General features: G+C 32.8%; 1 protein-coding gene across 1 annotated transcript in view; it reads left to right on the top strand.

Annotated features, from left to right (window-relative positions):
• The window catches only part of Parp1 (Poly-(ADP-ribose) polymerase), a 28,898-nt gene extending 10,409 nt beyond the window's left edge, over window positions 1–18,489 (top strand). Inside the window, exons 5-12 of the mRNA XM_074182318.1 lie at window positions 1,929–2,227; window positions 3,899–4,214; window positions 6,419–6,728; window positions 8,170–8,466; window positions 13,528–13,709; window positions 14,334–14,831; window positions 15,471–15,652; window positions 18,008–18,489. Coding sequence (XP_074038419.1) covers window positions 1,929–2,227; window positions 3,899–4,214; window positions 6,419–6,728; window positions 8,170–8,466; window positions 13,528–13,709; window positions 14,334–14,831; window positions 15,471–15,652; window positions 18,008–18,080 — 2,157 coding nt within the window. The 3' untranslated portion in view covers window positions 18,081–18,489. The remainder of the gene's footprint in view (window positions 1–1,928; window positions 2,228–3,898; window positions 4,215–6,418; window positions 6,729–8,169; window positions 8,467–13,527; window positions 13,710–14,333; window positions 14,832–15,470; window positions 15,653–18,007) is intronic.
• The last annotated feature ends 8,422 nt before the right edge of the window (window positions 18,490–26,911 follow it).

Below are 26,911 nucleotides of genomic sequence, written 5' to 3'. Positions count from 1 at the left end.
GACGCACGGCAACAGGAAAATATAATCTTTCCCTTGAAGAACAGTAATATTCATTTACACTTTTATTATATATGTATTGATTGTTGACATTTTTATATCTGTCAAAACTAAAATCATCACAGACAATAAATTCCACTGTAGATTTATATAAAAAGTCCAACACTTCACACAACCTATTTAAAAATACATCAACATTATCGTATGGAGAGGAGACCTATAACAATTTAAAATTAACATTCATACATTTTGGTTTTGAAAAAGGCACCACATATTTTAAAATTTTACTCTGTACAATATTCTGATGAATCGGTAGAATTCATTAGAAATTTGTTGTGTTTATGTGCCAGTTTCTCCATAATTCGTAGTACATCTACAGTATGCTCTAACTAATTCAAAACCTTATAACCTGTGTTATACTGTGTCAATTTCACACATACAAATTTTTGAATTAACAAATTCAATCAATATATAGTTGATTATCCTTTTCACCTTTCTTTGTATTCACGTTTAGTGAACGAAATTATTCTCGTATATTGTCACCTAAAAAAGATGAGTGGAGTACTGGAGCTTTAGAGTTGAAAGATTCACATTTAACTTCTGGGAAATATTTTTCAATGAGTTGACAACTTTTTAGGTTTAGTATGAGGATTCACTCTGAATTTACATAAAACATTTTTAAGCACTCCTCTCACATACTGTTTTTTTTTTAATAATGCAAGTCCTGGGCTTTCCCTTGTCCTCCTTTCTTCCTTTTCTCTTACAGATGTTGAAAATAGATCATTTTCCATGTTGATACATGTAATGAGTTTGAGTTTCTCTTGAACTTGATTTACAAATTCAGAAAATACATCATCCTTCGTGAGATATGGTTTTGTTGGACAACTGCTTTCCTCAAATAATAAACTAGTGTAAGAAACCTCTGTCTCATTTGATTTTATTTGTGATTTTCCTTTTTGTTTATCTCTTTTTTTTCAGTGCTGTTTTTATGGGGACTGGTCATTTTACAACAAATAATAGTTCTTCACAACACTTTTGTGGAAAACATTATCAAAAGTAATGTACACTCAAACTAAGACTTGTTGTTTTGCACAACATTTGAAAGATTTTTTTAGAGAGGTTTTCAATAAACTTCTCACCGACAGCTATGTTGAATCTCATTCACCACCCATTCCATCTTAAATGATATAGACAGCATAGGAAACTCAAATGAACAGTCATTTGAACAATTATTCTGTACAATATATTCAGTTAGGAGTTCATAAAAGTTTTAACTCTACTATAGCCTTTCATATCAGGGATGACATATTCAGAGCAACTAATTAGGGCTATGTACTACATTAGTTCCACTTGATTTCAGTAGGGCCTTCAATACAATTAATACCAAACTTCTTCTTAACACCACTAACTATAATTTCACTCAAACCACTAAATTGATTTGAAGAGAGCAATGAATAAGGATGACAGGTTCTCTGAATATGTGTCACTTCACTAAGAAGTCCCTCAGTGTTCCATTTTTGGCCCGTCGTTATTTTCAATTTACACTTCAAAGTATCGAGCTTCTTTTAAAATATTCGTTCTCATCTTTATGCGAATAACGCCCAAATAGGTTGAAAGTTCCTGTGAACCGATAGTAGTGTTAAAAAGGGTGTTACTCAATTAAAACCTATGAGAAACGTAACAGTTTGCTTTTAGGGTAGAGATATGTTTTTCTAAACAACACTAAGTATCATCAGCTTAAAAAAATAATATAATTTATGTGTGAAAAGAAATTGATAATTGTTTGTTTACCACAAAAATTCTGATATAACTACATTGAAATGAGGGATTTTTCAAAGAGGTGCCATATGCTTGTTGTTATACATCAGCAGGAATGTTTTTGCTTAATTTTGGTACGAATTTTCTTACTAACACTCTCATTCCTATTTTAGATATTAGATCGATTGGCCGATATTATGACTTTTGGCGCTTTGACCCCCTGTAAGACTTGCAAAGGAGGTCAACTAGTATTTTCGAAAGGTGGTTATATTTGTACTGGAGATCTGACTGAATGGACTAAATGCACTGCTGCGTCCAAGGAACCGAAACGTAAACCTTTCAAAGTACCAGAGAGTTTGGCCAATGAGTATTCTTTCTTGAAAAAATATAAGTATGTTCCCAGAAAGAGAGTTATCAAAGAAGTTGTTCCTAGTAATAGTGGCGTAGTTAAAAAGGAAGAAGATAATGCTGAGTAAGTTTCAACTTGAAACATATCTCTTAGACTTTATTAGATTAAAGAGGAATTTGCCAAATTTGTTTTCATTCAAAATTTCTCTCTAAAGAAATATAGGATATTCACGTTAAGAAGAGAATGACGTCACAAGATGACAAGTTACGGCGTTGCCAACATGTGCACTATTTTGAAACTGTTTTATTGCTATTAACCTTACTTACTATTAACTTACTCAGTTAAAATACAATTAGAGTGGCATTTCACCTATTTTTTTTCGTAATATATAATGAAGAATAAAATATTTTATTTAAATTCGTTTAATTGTATATATTTTTTAATTACAACTCGTCATCATCATCGACATAATCATCATCGAAATCGAAATTTATTATAAGAGGCTGAACATTTTCCTGTAAAACCCAACTTCTCTATTTCTCTATCCCAATATAATTTTATGTTTTGTTCGGTATGTCGAATAGTTTCAGGTGTAGCTTTGTCTAAAGCTTTTCTCCATATAGCCTGGGATTTGTCAGCTGAAGTACCATCTCTTCTCACATTATCCCTATAAAATTTTTTTGTTGATTCCCAAATATGTTCGATGGGATTAAACATGCAGTGATACGGTGGAAGACGAAGCACTTGATGTTCATATTTTTCTGCAAGCGTATCAGCTTCATATATAGGTGGTGGGTAATTACTACAACGTGAATTTATAATGTATTGATTCAGCTTAAATAACAGTGTCATTCACAATCTCACGTTCTCTTTCAAAGTAGTCTATTAAAGACGCTACTATTTGTTGAGACTGTTTAGACAATGCTTTAGGCATATTGAATATACGCAGGTCTTATCAAAAGAAGTGATTAGTTTTAAAGAGAAAAGAATCACAGTTTTTCAGTTTTTTTCGATTCGGCAACGTCTGAAATTTTGCTATCAGTTGAGCAACTGACAAAATGAAATTTTTACTAGTTTCATTGCTATTGAACGCATTTCATTGGTAATTTTAACGTTGTTATGTTCGATATACAAAATTAACAAAAATGACGTCATTCTCTTCTTAACGTAAATATCCTATATATCTTTTTCGCGCATCAATATTTGTAGGTAAAGTATACTTTCACGCACTGATGTGCGAAATTTTATTTCTGATAGGATTCATTTCACACACAACTTTCACAAGAGGCTGCCTACTCTAACTTATATTTCACGGTGCAAAATATTATGGACCAACAAATTAACAATCTTGCAGATTATAATTTCCAGATAATTTTACTTTTTTTAAGGACAAAACACGAGCACTACAGGAAAATCCTTAAAGCGCTCTAAGAGCGGTGCCTGTGCCTTATAAGAGGATGAATTATATATGTTCAATTCAATTAACAGGAGTTTTACTGTGATAATTGTACATTATCAATTGAGAATAATTATTATAGGAATGAAACTTGAAGTTTAAAATTTAATAATACTATCATTGTTTCAAATTTTGATTGAGTCGTAAAAAAAGTATAGTATACAACATATTGAAACCTTCTTTGTACTCGTTCGGTTCGTAATTCTTGCCATATTACAAACTCCATACCATGTATGGAGGATATTTTTAGGAGAGATTAGGTTTTGGAAAAAAATTTGCTTCTCTATCATGTATTTTTTTTCCAAGTCCAGACATTTTATTAATTGTGACTGTTTAAGGCCACGTGTGAAAAGGGAATTGCCACCCTTATACGAGATGCAGTTCGTTATACTTGGAAATCCACCGAAAGGAGCAGATGTTATTAAAAAGGAAATCATTTCCATGGGCGGAAAAGTTGTTACAAAAATATCAAAAGCTATAATGGCAATAATTTCCACTCCGGAACAAGTAGAGAAAATGAATTATAGGATGTTGGAGGCCGAGTCAGAGGATATACAAGTTGTTGGAGAAGATTTTCTAGATGAAGCGAAGAATAATGTCGGGAAAATTCCTGATTTGATCATAAAGAAAAGCATATGCAACTGGGGATCGGATGTGAGTATTTTCATTATTCCGTAAATTTTTATCATCGAGTATGTTCCTTTTATTTATTTATCACAAGGCATACTGTTTAATAGCAAAAATTTAAGATAATGAAGAAAAATTTCTATTTTCGAAAAACTTATGGATTACGATTGTCAAAATAAGTATCTGTCTAGCTTTTTATCTATCAAGAACCCTAATTCAGTTAGAATTGAAAACTGTATGTTTACATATCATCATTTGATTTGCCAAAAGACTTTGAAACAGTTAATATCAACATTCTTCTAATTTCACAAACTACACTTCTGCTTTCAGTAGCTTTTTTGTGGTGAATAACATACAATTTTAAAGCAAATTATTTCGACTTTTTCAAAATCACATCTAAGATATGACGAACCGTCTCACACCTCAGCGGCTGTCATGGTGAAAATCCACGAATTACGGTGAACTGTTTGACTTTACACCTTACTAATCAGATCTAGCCCCCAGCGAATTTTTGTTTCCTCATCTAAAAACTGCGCTCGGAGGACATAAATTTTCGTCAAATGAAGAGGCAATTACCTTCGTGAACAATTATTTTGCAGATATTTATTTATTTAATTCATACACTATTCTACAGGATGAACCCAATTACAGAATAGGGAGTAACAGTGGCATTTACAAATATGTACTTACATAATATAATTAGTGAATCTATATAAAAAAATAGAACTGTCAGTTAGCTATGAAATGTCTTTTGATTTGTATAATCTAGCAGTTGAATATATCTAGGACATGACTAACAGAGTTAGAGGTATCCCACATTGTATAAATGGGAGATTTTTTCATTATATTTGTATGAGGAGTGTTGAGATGAAATGTGACACTAATCCTAGATAATCGTCTAGGAACCCAAAAATTCATCATATGTAACAGTTGAGAGCAGGTGATGATATTGTTTATGACCTTGTATAAAAAAAAATAATAATATTTACGCCTTACCTCTAGACTACAAAAATTGTGAGTTACAAGCAATTCATAATAGGGTATTCCTACAGTAGGATATGTGCCTTCAAGTTGAAAAGACATTTTAGGAAGCGCCTCTGTAGGGGTTTTAGTTGATTTATATGAACCTGATAGTAGGGACTCTACACGAGTCCCTACTACCAGGTTCATATAAATATCAGGTATTTCTAACTAAGAATCCATACATGTGATAAAAGCCACTGTTAGAGTAGTGTCAATATGTTTATTGAAAGACAGGGATGAATCAAAAGTAACACCTAGATCAGTGAGTGTGTCACTTGATTGTTCATGACGTAGTTGTGTAAATTCAGGTTGATTTTCAGTGAGTAAGACATTATACTACATTTGGATATGTTCAGAGATAGATTATTATTTCGACACCATGTAGCAACGCGATTTAAATTCAGGGTGAGACGTTCGCAATCATTAGAACATGTTATATTGTGATAGAGTTTCAAGTCATCTGCGTATAAAAAGAAATTGACATCAATCTCAGCTCCGATATCATTAATGAACATATTGAATAGTAGGGGTCCTAGATTTGCTCCTTGTGGTACACCAGATGTGGCTATATATTCGATAGACTTGAGGCCATTTGGTTGGACGTACTGCTTATGGTTGTAATGTATCTGACATAACAATAGATTGTCTTCTAAAGAAGCATCTCAAACACTTCACAAAAGTTGCATATGGTAGAGATTAGTCTGTAATTTTGTATCTCACTTTTATCTCCTTTTTTAAAAATTGGGCAGACTTTCGACATTTTCTTTATTGATGGTACAGTTGATGTTTTTATGGGAGCATCACTGGGAGAAGTGTGTAGAGATGTTGGAAAATTTTTAAAAAAACTGAAAAATGTCTTTTATCTTTGTTAGGTTGGAGTTTTTTTTATTCCACATAACAGCTTGCCATCTCAATTTTGGTACTTACCGTTTACCCTTCACAAAAAACACTGAAAATATTTCTTTGTACTGCCAGAACAAAAGTGCTTTTTTGTATTTTGTAAAGTTTTTTTTTAAGTATAATGTAATTTCAATTGTAAGTTATATCAATGTTTTTTTTTACTTTATGTATTGATATGGCTATAATATTATTATAATAACGAATTGATATCGCATAATTCAATGTCATTATTATCGTTACTGTCAAAGCAGTTTTGTCCTTCTTAAAGAGTATCAATCAGTACAGAATTTGCTAAAATTTTTTCACAGCCAAATGCACGACTTCCTGCAGAGCCATCTACTAGTCAAAAATCTAAGTCACGTAGCATCTATACCAAATCTGTACCTAGCAAAGTCAAGCTAAAATTGAAAGGCGGCACAGCTGTTGATCCTGCTTCTGAATTGGAATCTGTTGCTCACGTTTACCAAGAAGGCTCGGATAAATTTACTGTTGTCTTGGGACTCACTGACATTCAGTCGAAGAAAAATAGTTATTACAAGTTACAATTGCTAGAGGCAGATGCCGGGAATAGATATTGGCTGTTTAGGTCTTGGGGAAGAATCGGTACAACAATTGGAAGTGAGTAAATATGTGAAATACAAAGTGTATCAGCTTAATGGAATAAATTAGTTTTTTGTTGAAGCTCGGACACGTCGATTGGTATTTTTATTCTCGCATTGTTTTCATTTTATTCTCGCATTATTTTCATTTTATTCTCGCATTGTTTTCAGCAAAATCTTTATATACAAAGTGTATCATATAACACAAAACCAACTTTCATTTTGTGGATTAATTAACGATGTCCTATACACCTATACCTATCTTCAATTGCTTTGGAAGTATTAAGTGCTTTAATTGTTTTTTCAAAAGCAACTCTAAGCAACATCCAAATGTTGATTAGAAATTTCTTCCAACGTTATTCAACATCTCAGGTGTAACCAAACTGAAGGCATACTTAATTCGGTTTCATAAATTAATTAGCTAAGTCTGTTCTTTGAAGGGACCCCGTTACATTAATTTATTAACAAGAGTGTTGAAAGAATTTTTTGATGATCTTGATCTGGATGCTCTTTAGATGATCTATTTTCAGCAGAATCGATCACCAGCACATAATTTCAGTGGCATAAAAAGAATGTTGCGAGATTGTTTTTCAAACAGATGGATTGCTACAAATGGGTCTGTTAAGTGGCCTCCTCGTTCACCAGACAAGACACCTCCAGATTTTTATTTTTGGAGATTTCTGAAAAATGAGGGGTACAAAATAAAACAATAATATAGATGAACCGAAAAATTATACTGAAACTATAATTAATAGAATTGATGGCCGAATTGTCTTGAAATTGTCTCGATATTTTATAGCTCCATATTTGCCAAAACAAAGACATTTTTTGAACTAGTGAAAGAGATAAATATTTCCCCATAAGTCGCTCATTTTCAAGTTTAGGAAGAAAGGCGATATAAGCTTTATTGTTGAGAATGTTATTACGAATCGAAATACATGATAAAATACAGGATGTTCCATTTTATGAAATATTTTCAAAACGCGACTGTTAATTTTTTTTGTTTTTGGCATTGTGAAAGCCATTGACAATGCTACTAGTTTGCCCATCTAACCGAATTCGTAGCATCAATAATAACGGAGTTCTTATGATGCACTGTTTGGAACTTTTGGTGTAGTAATGAATATTACTGGAGTTTTTTCCCAACACCAAATCGTTATTTTTAACACCAGTGATCATCTTCAAAGAGGAAGATTAATTAATTAATAGTTTCAAAGAGGAAGATTAAAACTATTAATTAATTAATCTTCCTCTTTGAAGATGATCACTTGGTGATCGAAACACGTGTCGAGGTGTTAAAAATAACGATTTGGTGTTGGGAAAAAACTCCAGTAATATTTATTTAATAACGGAGTTGGCAATGGTGCCGACCTAATTTGGAACACCCTGTATAGTCTAATGACGTTTCATATTGCACTAGGTCAACAAACCACAATTATTAACGTTTCATATTGCACTAGGTCAACAAACCACCAAGATGAATACACTCCAAGAAGCAAAAAGTCAGTTCATGGCCCTGTACGAAGAAAAATCTGGAAACATGTGGGAAATGCGGCATCATTTTGTTAAAGTTCCTGGCAGAATGTATCCTATCGATGTTGATTATGGGGAAGAAGAAACTGAAAAATTGGATATTGTTACAACAGAATCGAAATTAGCGCAACCAGTCCAGGATCTGATCAGGATGATTTTCAATGTCAATTCAATGAAAAAACTCATGTTGGAGTTTGATTTGGACACTGAGAAAATGCCTTTAGGTAAGGTAGCAGTTTTGGCAAATTTATTTTGAGTTTTTTGTTATTCAGCTGTGTGACTAATAAAATATATTCTAAATATCAGTATTTGGTTAACATAAACAATAAATTTGAATATTTTTAAATTTTTTTCAACAGACAGTTGAACATCACATATATTCAATAGAATAAACATATGTACCCACCGAATCAAGTGTTACTCATTCGTGAAAGAGACACTACTTGACAATTACAATAGAGCAATAGAGGTACAATAACTATCACAGAAAAAAAATTATATAAAAAATAAAAGATTTCAATTATATGTTGAGTTATGCCGAATTTTTCACAATCGAGAAATTATTCATTATAAGTCGGCCATGCTGAATTTTTCATAATCGAGAAATAAGCCATTATAAGTAAATCATTTTTACTATCGGAATACTTATGTCAAAATTATAAAGTGAATACAAGTTGGATTAAGTTTTTGTTTCATTTTCCAATGAATTGTTTTTTGTCGAGCACTAGTCAAAATCGAATAATGAATGCTAGTGGGATTAAGTTTATCTTATTTCAAAAATCATATTTTATTGTTGACTAGACCATTCAATTCGTGTTAAGGATCAATTTCTAGAGTTTATGATTGAATGCATTTTTATTTATTAATTTCAGTTGTGCAGGCAAGTTATTATATTTTGGGCCTAGATGGAATACATTTCTCTGTCCAATATGTTTGTCGCATCTTGGGACCACCATTTTACTTTTACCATGGTGGTGTGAACATGTTCTATAGGTTTGAGTTCAATTAATGATTTGTGAATACTCAGAGAATTATTGAATACTTAAAATAGTTATTGGTTTGTTCAAAATCATAATTTCACAATAATTTGAACAAATTGAAACAATTACAACACTATAATGAACTTGGGATTTTACTGTTTCATCTAGTTGTGGGTTATCAATGAACAAATAGTAATTGGTATGCTTATTCAAGTTCAATAACTTCAATCACACAAATAACACTGTATATACTCAATACTTATCACACTTGATAATCGGTTTCTTTGCCTTCAAAGTCCTCTGTCTGATTCAAAATTGCCTGATTGAAATTCTCACTGTCTGCTGTTGGGATCAGTTTCTTAAACTGCCCTAGTTACTTAATAAATCCAGATCGTGTTTCACAAGATTCTCTGTTTATTCAGCGGCCTTCTATGGGCCTTCCCTTGTACTCAAGTACATTCTAGTTAGAGGGATTTTTAATAATAATATTTATTTCTAAATATTAATATAATGTAAAAACATATAAATGTAAATAACTGCATGTAACCATATTTTAAAAGTCAGTCAAAATAATATAACACAATTACACAAACAGTGATAAACATCCATAAGTAATAAAAATAACATATAAATATAAAAATATAAATGTAACTAGTTATAGACCATAAAAAAGCCAATAAAATATAATTAACACACAATTTCTCAAGTATTTCCCAAGTATTGAAAGTAAACACTTTAACCAAATGTGCTAAAGCTCAAGATCTCAGGTTAGTTGATTGGTGAATTCTTGAATGGTGTAACAAGTCCTTTGAAGTAGCATTTTTTTCAGCTGACTTTTGATATTTGGGGAATTCTTGAGAGCTATTGAAAGCATATTGTATAATTTACACTCACTGTACTCTACAATTTTTTCATTTCATTTTTTCATTTAATTCGTTATAAGCCTGACTGTTTAAGAATAATTAAAATGAAATCAGGAAGATGAGTCGTTGAAATCTGAAACAACAAAAATTAAACCAAGCTACATCATGACGTTTTGATTGTTGTTATTGACAATCATCTTCAGGAGATAGGTTTTCCTTCATTTAGTCTGGTAGTTAATTCTGTAACAAAAAGTATTGATGGAAAAATACATTTTCCAGAAAGATTTGAAGAACCAGTAGTTTTAAAAAAAAATCCGTTACTTCATTCATTTATTACATTTCAAAACTATTTCTGTTTATGCCATTATCAACTGTAAATAATTTTTATTACAAACAATAATAGTAATCGTTTTTTAGGGACTTACTCGAATAAGTCTCCACCCAATGCCCATTCTTATTTCTCGATCAAGTCAAACAGGATCAAATTCAAGTAGTGCATCATTAAAAAAATGTTCCACAGCACAAAAACTCACCACCATTGCCCTACAGGCACATTAACTACCATTTGTAACTTGTTACTTTTGAACATCTCTATAAACTGATGAAAAGTCACCAAATGAAAATTAAACTTTTTGAAAATCTTTCCGATCAGGTTCTTCATATTCTGGCGGATTCAATTAATGTGTCTTTCACAACTGGAACATTTCCTGGCGTCCTGAAAACTGCTTTAGTTATTCCTATTCACAAGGGGGGTGCAGCGAACAAGCCGTCAAACCTTCGACCAATTTCTCTTATACCATCTCTATCGAAACTTATAGAGAAACTTGTCAAGAAAAGAATGATATTCTTCTTTACAAAACATAATATAATAAACAATGCCCAATTTGGCTTTCAATCATGTAAGAATACTAGCGATGCTATCTTTGACTTCTTGGAAGAGCTATATTTAGGCCTAAATCAAGGCGAGGCGGCCGCTGCAGTATTCTGTGATTTTTCTAAGGCCTTCGACTGTGTAGATCACAGAATATTGCTGAAGATATTATTCCAGAGGGCCAGAGGGCCAACCCTCGAATGGTTCAGCTCTTTTCTCTCTGACAGAAATCAAATTGTCAAGGTAGGAAATAAAACATCCAGTCTCTCCAAAATATGCCGTGGAGTTCCTCAAGGATCTGTTCTAGGTCCTATCTTATTTCTCCTATATGTGAATGATCTTCCTAACATCAATATTGATGGTAAAATTACACTATTTGCAGATGACACCACTTTATTGTGGCGTGGAAAGGATTTGGTTTCCTTGAAGAGTACCATTAAAGCTGATTTAGAAAAAATTAAGTATTGGTGTGACTCAAACTCACTATGTTTTAACTTCAGCAAAACTAACATTCTATCATTTAAATTTGTGCATGGAAATTTCTGCCTTCAAACTCATATGATAGAAAATAAACAATCTGCTAAATTCTTGGGAATTTGGATTGATAACTTTCTGAAATTTGAAGATCATATAAAATATCTGAACAAAAAACTTTCATCTAGCTGTTATGCCATTAGAGTTATCACTAAAGAACTGGGAGCAACTGCTGGTAAAACTGCGTACTACGCTTTAATCGAATCTCACTTGAGATATGGTGTCGCCTTCTGGGGGTTTTGTAGCAAACAGTTACTACAGTCTGTTTTCGTTTTGCAAAAAAGAGCAGTGAAATTCATTTACAAAGCCAATTTTAGGGACCATTGCAAACCCCTATTTATCAATAATAAATTACTGACTGTACACTGCATTTTTATCTTGGAAACAGTAAGTCTCATATTTAAAAGAAGAGAATGCTATAGATCAGAAAATACCTACTTTACCCGTCAAATTCACGACATACCTCTGCCTATTCCAATAACAATGTTAACAAAACATTCTGTTTTGTTTGAGAGTCGGAAGATTTTCAACCATTTACCTACCGAAATGAAAAGTATAGTGAACTACAAGGTATTCCGTAACCGTGTAAAAGAACTTTTGCTCTTAAAAGCGTATTACAGCTTGGTCGAATATTTTGAAGACCAGCTTCTGATTTAGGTTTTATTTTTTGAACTTTTTACAGTTCTGGAAATTTTACATAACTTCGACTATTATATTTTATTATATTTTTATTTTGTCTGTACCTTAAACTACACCCTAAAACATTAAAGAACAGTATTCCGTAATTTAGTTTTAAAATGATGCAAGATGTTGAACATCTCAAGATCAAAGTTACTATTGGCTAATTGTGAGATTCTTGGAAATGTGTGGTTCAAACGATAAAATGGTACATAAAATGTTTATTACTGTTGAGTTGAGTAGTTTTGAACATGTAGATACATTTTTTCTAGGAGTTCAGCACAACTGAATTTGCCGTTAATAATATTGAAAAGTAGTGCCGGGCCTCTCTGTTTCCTCCTAGTTTCCAGGGAGGACATGCTCAGAGATTGCAGTAGCAACTCATACAACGAACACCTGATTTATATACTATATATCTGAGGAAGTTATGTTGGACATTTTCGATGTTCTTATTATAAGTTACACAATGAGAGGACCAAACAGAAGAACAATACTCCAGATGTGGACTGACCAGTGAACAATAAAGGACTTCAATAGCAGTTGGGCCAGTGAATTCGTGGGGTAGCCATTTGATAAACCCTAGCATTTTCACGGCTTTATGGATAGCCATGGGTATATGTGGTATTAATATCGAATCAAACATATACATATAAAATTGTCTTTATCAAGGGAAAAAAATATTCCAGAAATATTGTCATTCACCACATTTCACAAACCATGATGTGGAATTTTAGGTCTTAACACTCGTACTATTGTAACTTTTTTTAAACAGATTGTTTGTAGCTCTTGTAGTAGATGTTGAAACAGTTTTAGAACAGTTTTTTACGAAGTTTGGTACCTTGCTTGAAGATTATTTGTGTATGTATCACTCCAATTATTTGATTAAGAATCAATGCAAACTATTTCTTGCAATATGAGGATAATCTTACGAGAACATTCTAATTTTTTAGTGAACAAGGTATAAGAAAGTGTGTGTAAAGAACATCTGTACTTCGCTTTCTGTTCTGTTTGAAGAATGAACTAAGAGAAATGGTTATTTGTTTTAGTTTTGAAAATACTCATCTTAATGAGTCTTTATTGAAATTTAAAATTTATAACCTTACAAACGCCGTTTCCGATGATTTCATTGTCATCCAGTACATATGGATGAAGAAGTAGCAGTCAGTTTTAGCATAACCCTGTATATATTTAATAGTGGAAGATTATTCTTACATAAAAGTTAGATCCATAATAAATTCTATCATAAATACTATTGAGAGTTACACTTGAAGAAGCTTATGGTATAGCGAAACATGTATTGCGTTTCTGTGAAACTTTTTAGGGAAAATCTCACAATAATAAAGTTTGATTTTGTTACAGGTAAACTAAGTAAGTCTCAAATACAGAAAGCATTTGGAGTACTGAATGAGCTACTGCAGCTTATAGATAAAAAAGCTGATCAAGCTCGCTTCATAGATGCTACAAACAGATTCTATACCTTTATCCCTCATTCTTTTGGCATAGATGATCCTCCACTTTTAACTGATCCAGAAACAATCAAAGTAAGCTTTTTGCTTTCATGGTTGGAAGCACAATATAGTGACAGCAAAATCTGGGCATTATGCCTTGGTCTGAAGGAACATGAATCGAAAGTTTCATCTGGTACTGCAGTAGACATCTTTAGTGGTGTATGTGTTTTTTTGTATTTTATTACGTGGCCAGTTTCTGCTAGAACATGTTCTGCTATTGTGGATTTCTCCAGCTGAAACAGCAGTCCTGTCTGATACAATGAGATCCATAATCATTCCAACAATTTCAAAGAAAACATACACGAGTCAATAGAACCTGGTATCTGGTTCTCAAGAAGGTCAGAATTTGACTGAAATTCAACTCCAATCGACACCCTACAAGTAGTATACCTGTCAACAGTATGAATAGGAGTAAGCACAGGACTTCCCAGTCAGCCGTTGGTGAGACTTTGAGATACTACCTTCGTCCTAGCAGTAAAAGCATTACATAACTGAAGATGTTCCTGCATGAAAAGTTTGGTTCTACAAGTTCCTTTTGGCCACGACCTAATAGCCTGCATTTTGTTGTCTCAAATTTTAGAATTCATTGTCGAACATTCAGAAATTGTCTAAAGTTTTGTGACATACTACAACTTTGAACTTATTTTTCTTTTTCAGAAAAAATTAGAAATGCTTGACAGTTTGATGGAATTAGAAATAGCTTACAACTTGATGAAAACTTCTGGCAACGAACATACTGTCGACAGTTATTACAATCAGCTGAATGCCGAAATAGGTATTATGGATCACAATTCTGAAGAGTTTGCCATCATAAAAGAATATGTCAAAAACACGCACGCAGCCACCCATAATAATTATGAGCTTGAAGTAGAGGAGGTGTATACTGTTGAACGACAAGGAGAAGACAAGAGATTCAAGCCTTTCCGCAAGTTACACAATCACAGACTGTTGTGGCACGGTTCGCGAGTGACAAATTTCGCTGGAATTCTATCTCAGGGCTTGAGAATTGCCCCTCCCGAAGCTCCAGTTACGGGGTACATGTTTGGCAAAGGTATTTACTTTGCTGATATGGTGTCCAAATCAGCTAATTATTGTTGTACCAGTACTGGAAGCCCCAAGGGATTATTGTTGCTGTGTGATGTTGCTCTGGGAAATGTGAGTATGATAATAATCTTTATTGTGATAAAAACAATATATAGGACATAGCAGTGTCAGCGTCATAGACACCTAAAATGACCTGATTTCTGTATTATTGAGGGCATAGATGACTTGAAAAACATTCTGAAATCAAATTTTTCATCCTCACTTCGTTTTGCCAAAAGTTAGAATCATACATTTCATTTTTGCTATTCAGTGGATCTGTAATTACAAATAACTCAAGTCTCCCTTGTTCATATTTAAATGATTTTTGATGTAATCAATCGCCAATGTTTCAATCGGCAATGCTTGTGAAGAAAGAATCAAGATAACTCCCCAGAACCTTTCCTCTATTGGAGGAAGATCAAACTTCCTGTTGAAGATGATCACTTGGTGATTGAAACACGTGTGGAGGTGTTAAAAATAACGGTTTGGTGTTAAGAATAAACTCCAGTAATAATCACGTCTTTTCATAATGAATATTTCATTTGGATTCAATGTCAAAAAATGTCCATAACATATAGGATAATTTAATTGGTATAATATCAAACAAACTAATTATGTCAATTTCATCATGAGAAACATCCCTTATGATATTATCTTGAAAAAGAAAACGTTTATTGTTGCAAACATTTGTAATTTTTTTTCTTTTTGCAGATGTTTGAACTGAAGAAAGCTGAAATGATTCAAAAATTACCACCAGGAATGCACAGTTGTATGGGTATTGGTAGGACTCACCCGGATCCCAAAACCAGTAAAACAATAAATGGAATTGAAGTACCATTGGGTAAAGGAGTTCCCAATCCCAGTTCAGCTGACACTGTTTTGATGTATAACGAGTATCCTTTCACTTGAAAATTTTGTTCTTGTATAGAATTGATTTTTTTGAAATGTTGATCATCTAAACCAAAATGTAGACGTTTCTTTCAAAAATTAGATTACGGGTGATTGAATTTTGAAAGTTATTGTAGATTTGTGGTCAGGTTAGATCCACTAGAAAGTTATAATAATAATATTTATTTGTAGTTCCTTATTACATATAAATACAATATTTATTCAATCTATGAAAATTATGAAAAAAACTACAAATGAGGCTAGAAACAACATGTACCGGAAGGGTACTGTTGATCTTAGTTCTACCTTGAAGAAAAGAAAACTAAACTAGAGAAAAAAACAAAGAAAAAGGAAGAGAAGGAAAAAAAAGGAAGGAGAGAGAGGGAAGAGGGAGAAAAAACATGTAAAATATTATCACTGAAAATTTTTCAGTAGTATAAAATCTACGAAATCAGTGACTTTCTGATTGAGCAGCGATGAGATATTTTTTGTAACCGCACTTAAATAAGGAAACTTAACCAACTTCATATTTTTGTGGATTATTATTTTACAAAATATATATAAAATAACTGAAGGATCGTCTATATAGAGTGGTTCGATGGGGCGGGGGAGAAAATAACCCTTTAAACCTCAAATTTAAAGTATGTACATCGCTACGAAATCTTATTTTGTTATACAAATATGATGGACACTAGTTAATTGATATTTTATGGAAGAGGGTGGCCGAGTGTAAAACACGTCTATTTTCCATAGTTAACCAATTGTTTTCGTTAAGTTCATATGAAATTCTGTAATATTTTCTAATACCATATACCATACCTGAGACATGATTTTTGAACTCTTTCAATTCTAAGAATGTTCTTTTTTATCCAGGCATGAACCATACACAACATCACAATATGCAAAGTGACTCAACACAAGCGCATTTGTTAATTTTATTTTCAAACTTGTTGGTAATAAATGACGATGAGAAAAAATCATTTTCAAACTCGTGTAACTTCTTTGAACACATTTTGTGACATGTTTTGTAAACCTTAAATTCACGTCCATTTCGATACCTAAATTTTTTGCCACTTTGGTGGGGCATCACCAATAACAATATTAATATATCTTTCCACCAAGCTACGATTAGTACCAAAAACTAGCAAATTAGTTTTGTTTGATTTGATTTTGAGATAATGAGCTTCAGATGCTGAAATAAGACGAGCTAGATCTTCATTCAATTTTCGATTAGTAGTAGCAACTTCATTAGGGTTAAATGATAGATATAGTTGTGTGTCATCCGCATACATATGTGAATTACAGTGTCTTAAAACAGAGACTAGATCACAAGTGTATACGCAAAATAATAAGGGTCCAAGTATAGATCCCTAAGGCACTCCAAATTTGATAAATTTGCTGCTTGATTTTCCCTTTGAAGTTTCTACAAACTGTGAACGATCTTTAAAATAGCTTTTAATTAAATTTATAGCAGGTTCAGAGAACCCAATGAAGTTCAAAATTGCAAATAAAATTGGATAACTAATGGTATCATGCGCCCGAATTACGATCGGAAGATCGTGGGTTCGATTCCCGTCTCGACCAGATATTTTTCTCGAGAGAATTTATCTGGTTGTAGCGGGGATGATTCTGCAACCGTGTTAGGAATCACACGTTAAAAGGTAAGACCTCGTTAGTCCTTAGCTCGCACAAGTTTCTCAACTTCTGAGAGTTGTCGTTCGTATGGGGTGACAGCTGATTAAAGGAAAAACAGATTTCAAACAGATTTAAACAGATTAAAAGCCTTAGAGAAGTCTATAAGTATTAAAGCAGTCATGTTACCTTTGTCAGCAACTTCGAAAATATTATCAGTTATTTTCAAGAGAGCAGTTGTACAGCTGTGTTCTTTACGGAATCCTGACTGGTTGATTGGTAAAATATTAAAGGAATTTAAATAGCATTTGATTTGAAAACTCATTTTTTTTTCCAATACTTTTGAACAAGTTAGTAGCAGGCTTATGGGGCGCAGATCGCATTCCCATTTTTGTACCCAATTAGGATGTTTGTGATGCATTTATTTTTTTTGTTTTCAATGTTTAACTACAATTTTTATCCCACTTTTATGTCTCTCACCAATAAACTAAACATGCTAAACAGCTGACACTGTGAACATATTTTCGAGACGAGTGTATCAACATGAAAAAATTGAAAAAAAATCTTTAATCGAATGTACGTAGTCTGCAAAATTTTCGTATATATTAGGATTTCCGAATTCACTTAATATAATTTCGTATACCTCATTATAATTGGAAAAACATTCATTTAAAAAATTAGTACTTGACTTTCTACCCCCTCTTACGTTTTCCTTAACGTTTTTTCAGATATATTGTATACGACGTAGCTCAAGTTAATGTGAAATACCTTGTGCGAATGAATTTCAAATACAAATTCTAGTATTGAACTCCTGTTTGTAGAATATGTTTTTTTGTTGTCTCTTGTTTTGCTGTTGTAACAATTTGATTTTGTTCGTTTTTTTTTAATGTAAGTGTTTCTGTACCATTTATTTACCATTTATGTACCATTTATTGCTAACAGGATTTGTTTTTGTAATTAATGAAACCTTGAGTTATTTTTGGCCTTGTATAGCAGTTACTTGACTAGAACATGGTTAAAGATATTCAGAATTGCATTCCATATTAATATTTTGATCCAAAATTCTTCCGTCATCACAGATTTATAGACATCACCTTCCAGTCATTATTTCCTGGGGTTCAACATTTATATAGATTTTTTGAATGACAATTATCAACATTATATGTTTCGAAATGTTTGACTGTTGTTACAAAATAAATGATTTATTCAGTAGGCTTTTTTATTTTGAGAATTACACTGTTCATTAATTTTTGAAAGGGAGGAAAGGAATCTTTTGTGGGTGCTGCAACTTTCTCCTTTCCATCAATCAACTGCTGTATCCCCATATCATCAATCCTTTAATATCCCATGCCTTATGAATCTGCTCTGCATTCTTGAGCGGCAGATGCAGAGGAAACAAAATCCACCTGAATAGATCAGCAAACGCTAATGCTCAAACGATGATTCACCATAAATACGAGGCAAGAAAGAGCTGCAAGATTGAATCTGTTTTCTCAGGTAGACAGCTGACATACACCATCCGGCCTGGATGGCTACAGGTCACCTAAGAGGATCAGGATAATGTTTCCTGGCTGGTGGAATAAACATATATAGTCTGTCCAGAAATGAGAGAAACTACAGAAGTATATCTAGATAAGTATTTAGTGGGAGGGGATTGAAAAAACTTGTTTTTTTTTTGAAGGCGGTATAAATAGATATTCCTTTGAATTATATCTTCAACAGACACATTGCATCCATCAGCGTCGGCCGCCTCTTTTGAAGTTCTTTGTCGCAAGTCACTATTTTAATGGATCGGTGACGTTGTGGATGAATTGCAGTGCCACTTGCTTGAGACGACTATGTTGGTTTCTTTGATGTACCAGCATGTTTGCATTCTTGAATTTGTTTCACTCCCAGACAATACCGAAAGTACTATAGTTTTTTGTAGACGATATTTCTAATATTTACACAAGTAATAACCTATTCTGGTTCAACCGGAAAAGAACGTTTAAAATGGAACCATTCCATAGAATATGTAATTCTCTCTTCAACAAGTGACCACCTCCTTTCAAAAGGGCGCCTTAGGAGCCATTTTCTCTAAATTCAATATGGCGGCACTATGACGCCATCTCGAGAAATATTGTCGAATAAGGTTACGCGAGAAACAAAAAACGATGTTTGCTCGGTTTTCAAATAAAAATTTATGAAATGAAATTTTTCATCATTTCATTTGTATTACGTTATTATTTTAATGCTAATTTTTTACTTCTGTTATCTACAAAATTTTAATAGGAGGTAGTATTTTTGAAACTTTTCCAAATAGTTGTCAAAGATACAATTATATTCACTTTTTTTAGCCAGTGAAAAAAGTAGTTAACGTCGAAGGTTTTACTGACACAGAAAAATGAAGCGCATAGTATCTTCGACATTTTTTGTTGTGCAAAAGATAAACTTCAATGGTGTAGTCTGTACATGGAAGATATTTGAAAAATCTATCATTGGGAGTCTTTATTAACGCAATAGAACTCGAAACAATTATTTTTTTTCTATGCGCGTCAATTTAAAAAATGGCTACTGATTTGGGAGCAACTTTCACCACTAATATATTGTGCTGAGCATCACTTATATTTTAGTGTTTTATTCATTTGAATCGATCCATAAGTAATAATAATAATAATAATATCTTTTATTTACCAATGCAAAAAAGAAAGTACACAAAGAAAAATACAGGGTGTAACTCAATAAGTGTAAAACATTTAAGGAGGTGATCCCTCATCGAAAAAAAGATAGGATGTTTCATATAAAGAAATTTCATTGAAGCATCCCTTGTTAAGATACAGCCCCTTAAAGAGGGTACATAAAATTTGTATAACAATTTTTTTCACAAGCACTAAAAAAGTCACAATATTGAAATTAACCTGACGTTTTGTACTACCAAAAAGACACTTAGCCAGTAATTTATTTGGTTTACCCCATGGTTGTAAGGGGTGAAAAACGCAACCCCTAAAATTTATTTCCAATGTAACTTTTTGTCTTATTATTTGTTTACCATTTAAAAATTTATTTCCGATAGCCTGTTTCATTCTAAGCAAAAAATGTCTCTTGGGTTTTTTGCCCTAAATAAACCAGTTTGCAGCAAAAAATTATTATAGGAACAACTACAGAGATACATCGAAATGAATGCGAAAATACGAAACTAATCTATCTAGTAGGTCGCTATTAGCGATAGTGACAATTAAATTGGTATGACGCTGTCAGTTTGTGAATTTTCGAAATTGAATTAATACTAATTGTGTGTTGCTGTTCTGTTCTTAATTTGTTACTTCAATAATTCACTTGTTATTGAAATGGCATACACAAATGAGGAAATGGCTGATATGCATTACGTTTACGGTCTGTCGCAGGAGAATGGGTTAGAAGCTTCTAGAAGATATGCTGAAATGTATCCTCAATGGCGGCATCCTTCACATAGAATATTTGCTCGACTTCATCAACGATTACGAGAATATGGTTCATTCGACAAAAGAAGACAGGATTGTGGTCGCCATCGAGAAGTACGAACAACACAGCTTGAGGAAGCAGTACTTGATTTGATTGAAGAACAACCTACTACCAGTACTAGAAAGATTGCTTCCCAGCTAAATGTTGATCATATGACGGTATTTCGACTTTTAAAGGAACAACTCTTATACCATTACCATCTGCAACGAATACAGACACTGTTACCGCAAGACTTTCCGAACCGTCTTGAATTTTGCAATTGGATGCTGGAAATGATTAGAAGAAATTGTGGCTTTCTGAAGACGATAGAATTCACAGACGAATGTAGTTTTTCTCGGGACAAGATTATTAATTTTCATAATTACCACATATGGGCTGATGAAAACCCTCACGCTATTGTCGAAACTAACCATCAAGAACAGTTTTCTCTTAACGTGTGGCTGGGAGTTATTGGGGATAATTTAATTGGGCCTCATTTTCTACCTCCTCGATTAAATGGTGAGGCATACGTTCAATTTTTAAGAGAAGTGCTGGAGGAAGTTCCTTTGGGCGTCAGAAGGGATATGTTTTTATGCATGATGGGGCTCCTGCCCATTTTAGTCAAGTAGCACGTCAGTATTTAACTGAAACATATGCAAATCGTGGATAGGTCGAGGAGGACCACAGAACTGGCCCGCTTGATCCCCGGTTCTCAATTCTCTCGATTTAGGGCCATTTACAGCATTTGGTTTATCATACTCCTGTTTGCGATGTAGAGGACTTAAGAAACCGCATCATCGATGCGTGCAGGGTAATCAGAGAGACTCCAGGAATATTTGAGCGAATACGTGGCTCAATGCGCCGACGTCTAGACGCATGCGTAATGTTTGAAGGTAGACATATTAAACATTTACTATGATTTCTACATGTTGTGTGTTTTGTTATTAATTAATTGGTTTTATTTATTACCCTTTAATCGTTTATTGCAGGTACTACCTACAAAATAACAATAAATCCAGTTCGCATTTATGACGATGTATCTCTGTAGTTGTTCGTAAAATAATTTTTTGCTGCGAACTGGTTTATTTTGGGCAAAAAACCCGAGACATTTTTTGTTTAGAATGAAACAGGCTTTCGGAAATATATTTTTAAATGGTAAACACATAATAAGACAAAAAGTTACATTGGAAATAAATTTTAGGGATTGCGTTTTCCACCTCTTACAACCATGGGGTAAACCAAATAAATCACTGGCTAAATGTCTTTTTGGTATGACAAAACGTCAGATTAATTTCAATATTGTAACTTTTTCAGGGCTTGTGAAAAAAATTGTTATACACATTTTATGTACCCCCTTTATCTTAACAAGGGATCCTTCAATGAAGTTTCTTTATATGAAAGATCCTATCTTTTTTTGATGAGGAATCGCTTTCTTAAATGTTTTACACTTATTCAGTTACACCCTGTATATATAATGGGTTTGGTAAACTCCCGGAGCGGAATTCAGGAGACAAGCGTGTGCAACACGCCGAATCCTGCTCTTCCATTCAACTCCTTCACAGTATACAAAACTTGAAAGTATTCATCGAACATAATATGTTCATATTATGATGTATAAAAAATTATAGTTCCTATGTAGTAAGAGAGAGAGAAAAAAAATAAAAGGAATAAAAGAGGGGTGATTCATAATTCTTACAGAATAACTTAAATTTTTGCATTTCATGCGAGACTTTAGTTGCACGATAGCTGTCTTTCATATAGCCAGTTACGAGCCTGAAGCTCAAAAAGTGGCAGTTTCAATTTTTTTTAGATGTGTGGGAAGACTATTGTAATGAGTCTAGATGGAAAAACTGAACGATCTCTCAAACAGTGCTGTGCTATGGTGGGTGGCAGTTATTGTATTTTTGTGTCGGATATTCACTTCATGTTCATTTTCACGAAATTGAACTTTATCATAAAGATACTGCGGTGGTTTGTTGATGATTATATTGTGACATAAGGTTAGAGATTGCAATAAGAAACGATTCTTCATTGACAGGCATTGCCTGAGTATTTAGGTATGCTCGGTGGGGGTAAATTAATCTTAAGTTCGCGTAAGCTCTCTGGATATATAATGAAACTTGCTTTTTAAACCTGAAATTATTATCCAACATCAAGCCAAGATTTGTTGCCTCCGGTACTATATTTATACCATTCAGAGAATGGTAACAAAGTAACAAAGTTATGTCAATTTACTGCCCTGCGGCGTGGGACGTTAGGATACTCAATGTGAATAAATCATAACTGAAATGTCTCCTAACAAATTACTACGTCAATATTGACTTGGCCTTTATTCAAAATAACAGAATTCATCGAAACTCATTATTACAGTTTATTGTATGATTTTTACTATATAAAGGGTTTTACAAAAACCGCGACACGTGTTTCGCTTTACAATAGCTTTAATTAGCGTTAATTATTAACGCTTGATATTGTAACGAATCTGAAGCCGCCTCTGACCGGTTGAACTGATACGCCAGCCGACTCATCGAACAAGCACATGACCTCACCTCGATATAATCCAGTCTGGGACCACCGGTAAAATTCTAGACGAGTACCGAATCTTCCACAGAATTCTCGAAAGGACCTTTACCGATATAAGCCCGTTTTCCCGACCCAAGAGGGCAGTTTAGAAAGTGAATCGAGCGGCTAAACAAGAAATTCGAATAGCGGAAATAAATCAAGTGTTGATTGCTAAGTGTTGTAATAAATAAATTAGTTTGGGATTAATGAAATACTGTTGGAAATAAATTTGTTTAAGACAGTTAATTCATTAGTTTGCCAGAATATTAACTCTTACTTAGCGTTAATTATTAACGCTTGAGAAAGCTATTTTATAGCGAAACACGTGTCGCGGTTTTTGTAAAACCCTTTATAGTGAAAATCATACAATAAACTCTATTATTGAGTTTTAATACGGATTTTCATCAAGTATCGGCCAGTTCTATTCAATTATTTTCAACGATCTAAATCAGATCAGAAATGTGACAAACTGATTGATATAATCATAAAAATCAATAATAAAAATCAGGAATGACAAAGGACAGATCCTTGAGAAACATTCAGTTCAACAATTGAACACCAAACTACGTTTTTCGCTGTAAGATTCTATTCAATTTGACACATTAGTGGGAAAGTCCATTTTTGTGATTTTGTGATTGTGATTTTTTTATTATAAATTCAGAAGAAACAACAAATGCATTCGATACTTTGGAATACTTTTGTTAGCTCTAAAAAAGCGAATCAACAAGGTTATTATTGAATATTACTGGAGTTTTTTCTTAACACCAAACCGTTATTTTAACACCTCGACACGTGTTTCGATCACCAAGTGATCAGATCAGAACTGGTGATCTGCAGTTATGATCTTCCTCTTGAAGATGATCACTTGGTGATCGAAACACGTGTTGAGGTGTTAAAATAACGGTTTGGTTTTGGGAAAAAACGCCGGTAATATTCATTAATACACCAAAGGTTCCAAACAGTGCATCACAAGGTTATTATTACCTACTTGCGTATACTACCTGCTAAAAATCTAAATAATTCTAATACTATAATTTGTGACCTAAATTATAGATCTTCTTTTATGAGTATTCGATTCAAAACGGAAACTTCATTCTGAATTTAAAAAATCTCGGCATACAACCACTAGTGGTTAAGAGCGTAAAAGATTCATGTCAAGAGGCTTTTCAGTTCTTATTATCAATGCTATTGAGGTCTAGGTTATCGAAGAGCTTTTTAACGTGCCGTTCGCCGTGAATTTTCAATATTCAGAGACCTTCATCAAGGATCATTTCTAATCCCTTCATCAGCAATTTCAGTTAATTCGAATTGTGTCTCGGTGAAATATTGAGTTGACAAGTGTATCAACTTGAAAGTAATTTGATAATAATGAAATTTATCTCACTTTAAATCAAATGAGTGAATTGGGCGGAAATTTGTATTAACTCTTTGAACTTTTTGAATACTGCTTATTTGTTTATAATTCATTTGCGAATTGATTTAGGTATGCATCATATCATCGGCGCCTTCGCCATATGGTATACTTTCCACCAACTAATCAGGCTATATTAAAATTCTATATTATTGCATTAAAACAAAAACATTTTTGTCAACATTTTTGTTGTGATTCTATATATTTTATCATCTTCAATTCAAATCATGCACACGCAGCTAAATGGTCATAGGATAATGTACAACGTGGTTTATTCACCAAAGAAACTTTCTGAGAATTTAGTGCCTACTATTTTGGAATTATAGCATAGTAACAAAGATTCAGTAAGTTTTCTCGTTTCATCAAATCTAATCGTGATATTACTTCTTTCAGGTCTAAGGTAATTATTCATATTTGTAGTAATTCGTAGGTGGCGTAAAACAATTTTTATTTCAATTCCAATATTAATTCATTCAACTGATTCTCTATTTTTTGCAATAATAATAATGATAACAATTTATTATCGAAGAAACAATGTTTATACTGCGTCAGCAGTAGCCTGCACTGATCAAAGAAAAGCTCTGATCCTGCTTCTCGTCAACGTCCGACCGCACGTTTCTCAAATCACCGTCTGAAAATTAAACGAATTGATCGTCGTAGTTCTGCCTCACCCATCATACTTTCTAGACCTCTCGCCAACCGACTACTATATTTTAAAGAACTTCGATAACTTTTTCGCCGTTAGAACCTTTGCCAATCAGGACCAGGCAAAAAGTCCTTCGTCAAGTTCATCGAATCCCGAGCACCCATTTATGCTGATGGAATCAATCGATATGTGTTACGTTAGCAAAAGTGTACTGATTCAAATTGGGTTTATTTCGATTAAATTGAATAAGTATCCACTGAGATATTACAGTTTGAATTAGATTCATGAAAACAGACAAAACTTTTTAAATAACCTGAGTACAGACACCCGCTCTCCTAAATTGATGAGTACTTGGGATATTTCTTCTGCTGATAATATAATTCACACCCATCTGTTTGGTAATCAAAATAAGGCGCTGTTTCATTGAAAACTCGATGATTTAGGTTTGTATGCAAAAATATTGGCCGGAATAATAGTCGTCAGACTTTGAAAATCACTATTTTGATTCGAGTAAAGATGTACGACAGAGACGTTCGATCGAACTCGAATACTTTCACCATCAACGCTGGTGTTCCCCAGGGATCAATATTGTCTCCAACCGTCTTTTTATTGCACTGTTAAAAATTTCTATACTATATTTACAAAAAATGTTTTGGAAGTTTTAACGCATCACATTTTTTTTAATAATAGAATCACATTTTGTAAATTTACTACACGATTTATTTCAACTCAATTTAGAAAAATTACAAAAAAAATTTGAATTTTTAGTAAACTTATACCTGACGTGTGTATTGTTTTATTACAATACAAACTATGTATTTTTGTGAAGCAAATTTGGTAGAAAATGTTTTTCAAATTCAAGATGCTGCATTGTGAATTTACTAACGAAATCAGTTCAATTTTGTTTTAGAAAATTACAATATATTTGTTGTTTTTTTTGTAAGCATTTGGTGGACAATTGTTTTGTATTAATACAACACAATCTCTGTAAATTTGTTAAAAAAATTTGGAAAAAGTTTATAATTTAAATTTATAATTTCAAGAAACTGCATTGCGAATTTACTACGCATTCAGTCCAACACAGTTTTAGAAATTACAAAAAATTTGTTGCTTATTTTGTAAACATTTGATGGTAGTTTGTTTTCTATTATTACAACACAATATTTGTGAATTTGTTAAGCAAATTCGGTGAAAATTTATTTGTAATTTTAAAATACTGCATCCAAAATTTACAACGCATTCAATTCAACATAGTTTCAAAAAATTATAAAACATCGGTTGCATTTTTAGTGAATATATATTGAACGTTTGTTCTATAATATCACAATACAAACTTTGTGATTTTGTTAAACAAATTCAGTGGAAAAATTTGTAATTTTTAAATGCTACACTGCGAATTCACTAAAATAAGTTTTTTTAAATTCTTCATTGATTTACAAATGAAGCATATTATTGTACTGCTCTAATTGAAGATCTTAAACAATTTAATTGGAGATGTTTATTAATAGTGAATAAATCCAAAGTTTTAACCAAAGTTTTTTAGCAATATAAGAT

The sequence above is a fragment of the Leptinotarsa decemlineata genome, unplaced genomic scaffold (assembly GCF_025532065.1).
Source record: "Leptinotarsa decemlineata unplaced genomic scaffold, Ldec_3_MD MMD2_tig00026328_RagTag_RagTag, whole genome shotgun sequence".
NCBI lineage: Eukaryota > Metazoa > Arthropoda > Insecta > Coleoptera > Chrysomelidae > Leptinotarsa > Leptinotarsa decemlineata.
The sequence above is the reverse complement of the archived record's forward strand: the minus strand, read 5'-3'. Positions and strand labels throughout refer to the sequence as shown.